Below are 2,109 nucleotides of genomic sequence, written 5' to 3' on the forward strand. Positions count from 1 at the left end.
ATTACTTCTGATGCTTCTCATGGAGTCTGTTTCCTCGTACCCCAGTTTCGTTAAGTATCTTTCTTCTGTTGCCACATAGATCTTATCCTCCCATCAAGCTGGTGGTGTGACGTTTAAAAGGATCCACTCTATTATGATGTATCGTGATTGGTTTAGTATGATGCCTAAAGTAGTGCAATCGCCAAAAGGTAAGGTTTAATGAATCCTGTGTAGGTTATGCAGGTATGGGAGAGGTCACGTACACCCTGAGTAACTGAGGGCCATCAGTACCTTTTGTTCGAAGTGTCCACCATATTCTTTTTCACCTACATGGTCCAATAGCTCATTGAAATCTTGGAGAGCTGTTCATGCTAACAAAACTGTAACTGCTAGGTGTTTACTACCTCCAACTTGAACTTGGTATCGTAATACCTCATCCTCTAGGGATTGTTTCAATCACTGTGACGACAACATCTCTTTGGCTGTTGGTTCGCAAGAGGATGGAAGGAATCGTTCTAACGGCAGAATCCCATCAGCATCGGTGTACATCGTATTCCTCACTGGGATGTATTGGAAGTACACAGCTGCATGGTACTTCCGGAAAAGTCAGTAGTTTTGACGGGTCCTGGTCTGCGAGATAAGGCAAAGGCATTGCTATGTGCATTGTCTTTTCTGTAGTGCAGTGTAAAACTGTATTGTTGCAGCTCTCCGTACCAACGCACCACCGAGAGCTTCATTTGTACTTTGTCTTCACCCAAGTCAGCGTTCAATGACCTATTCTCACTGTGACCTTTCTCTACAACCGGTAATGTCTGCAATAGCTAACCGTTGTGAATGCAGTAAACAGTTTGCGTTGTGTAGCGTCCTTCTGTCTCATTTGCTTGTGGAGTTTCGTTCTCGTGTAAGCGATGACATGCTGCTGACCTTTGTCCTCCTATTGTTAGAGTACACTGCACACAACTGTCTCACCACTGTCATCGTGTAGGATAAATGAGGAGGCACCTACTTCAAATGGATTTAGAACTAGAATTGCTGCAGAGCGGAGTATTGCTTCAGTTCCTTGAACACTCCGTCGTGCTACTTCTCCCACTTAAAATGGTTCTTGCTCCGCTTTTCCAGTCTGCTACGTAGTGGGCCTGTGATTTTGGCAAAACCTTCAACAAAGGGAAACAACGCGGTCCGTGTGGTTAGTTACTGTTGGCCTTTCCTCACTTGCATCTCGGTTGATAATACAGTACGTCCCAAAAAGCTGTCTGAGTGTTGTGGGAACTAACATTTCCTCATGTTCAGTGTCAAAATTGCTTCTTGTAGGAGACATATTACTAATTTCTAGTTGGCATTGTATTTCGGAATATTTCCGGCGAAAATGCATGCATCATCCAAGTATGGTATGCAATGCTTTGCGAGTAGTCCAATCAGAGGAGTTTGGACAAGGCGTTGAAAAGTAGCCGCTGTATTGCGGAGTACGAATGACATTGTCTGGAATCAGTAGAGGCGGCTGGACAGTGTGCTCTCTTGCTAGCATCTCCGCTGATCAAGGTTCCGAATTTAAATAGCGTGGAGAAGTACTTGGACGCGTGTGAGGAGTGTAGGGAATCGTCTATGTGGGATAAAGGAAAGACATCCTTCCTTGCTACTAGGTTCACATTTCTGTGCTCGCCTCACACAGCCGAGGTCTTTCGCCTTTTTTTACCTGTGCAAATGGTAATGGCGGTGGTGAAAGGGAGGGCTTTAGGACCTCGTTTTGGATCGTCTCGTCGACTAGACAGTTGATCCCTTCTAGTGGAGGGAGGGTTGGCATGAGTCCGGATGGCTGCCAGATGGGTTTGGCCACCGGTGTCAATCACATACCTATGCTTCACAGTGCTTGCTCCTCTCAGCTGAAAACACTTTCTCGCGAAAATACTCTTGCGCTTGTCCAGCAATGTCAGCAGTTCCTGCCTCGTTGTCGGTGATGCGAGTAGGGTATGAAAGAAGGCTGTCAAAGTTGTTCATATGTATTGATGTGACTTGGAATAAAGCACTGCAAATGACATCGCCACTTGTCTTCGGTGATTGAACGTCGGTGACACAAGTTATGTTTTGAGCTGTTTCCAGACATGTGGGGAGTTTCACTACCTACGTTTTCTT

At 45.5% G+C, this 2,109-nt stretch overlaps 1 protein-coding gene across 1 annotated transcript in view; it reads left to right on the forward strand. All coding sequences in view use genetic code 11, as the record gives it.

Annotated features, from left to right (window-relative positions):
• Positions 1–10: 10 nt before the first annotated feature.
• Positions 11–2,109, forward strand: part of EGR_10346 (hypothetical protein) — a gene marked incomplete at both ends in the record, with an annotated part of 5,240 nt that continues 3,141 nt past the window's right edge. Inside the window, 3 exons of the mRNA XM_024499595.1 lie at positions 11–49; positions 80–188; positions 1,291–1,362. Of these exons, the coding sequence (XP_024345989.1) occupies positions 11–49; positions 80–188; positions 1,291–1,362 (220 nt within the window). The remainder of the gene's footprint in view (positions 50–79; positions 189–1,290; positions 1,363–2,109) is intronic.

Source organism: Echinococcus granulosus, assembly GCF_000524195.1.
Source record: "Echinococcus granulosus chromosome Unknown EG_S00211, whole genome shotgun sequence".
In the NCBI taxonomy this organism is placed as follows: domain Eukaryota; kingdom Metazoa; phylum Platyhelminthes; class Cestoda; order Cyclophyllidea; family Taeniidae; genus Echinococcus; species Echinococcus granulosus.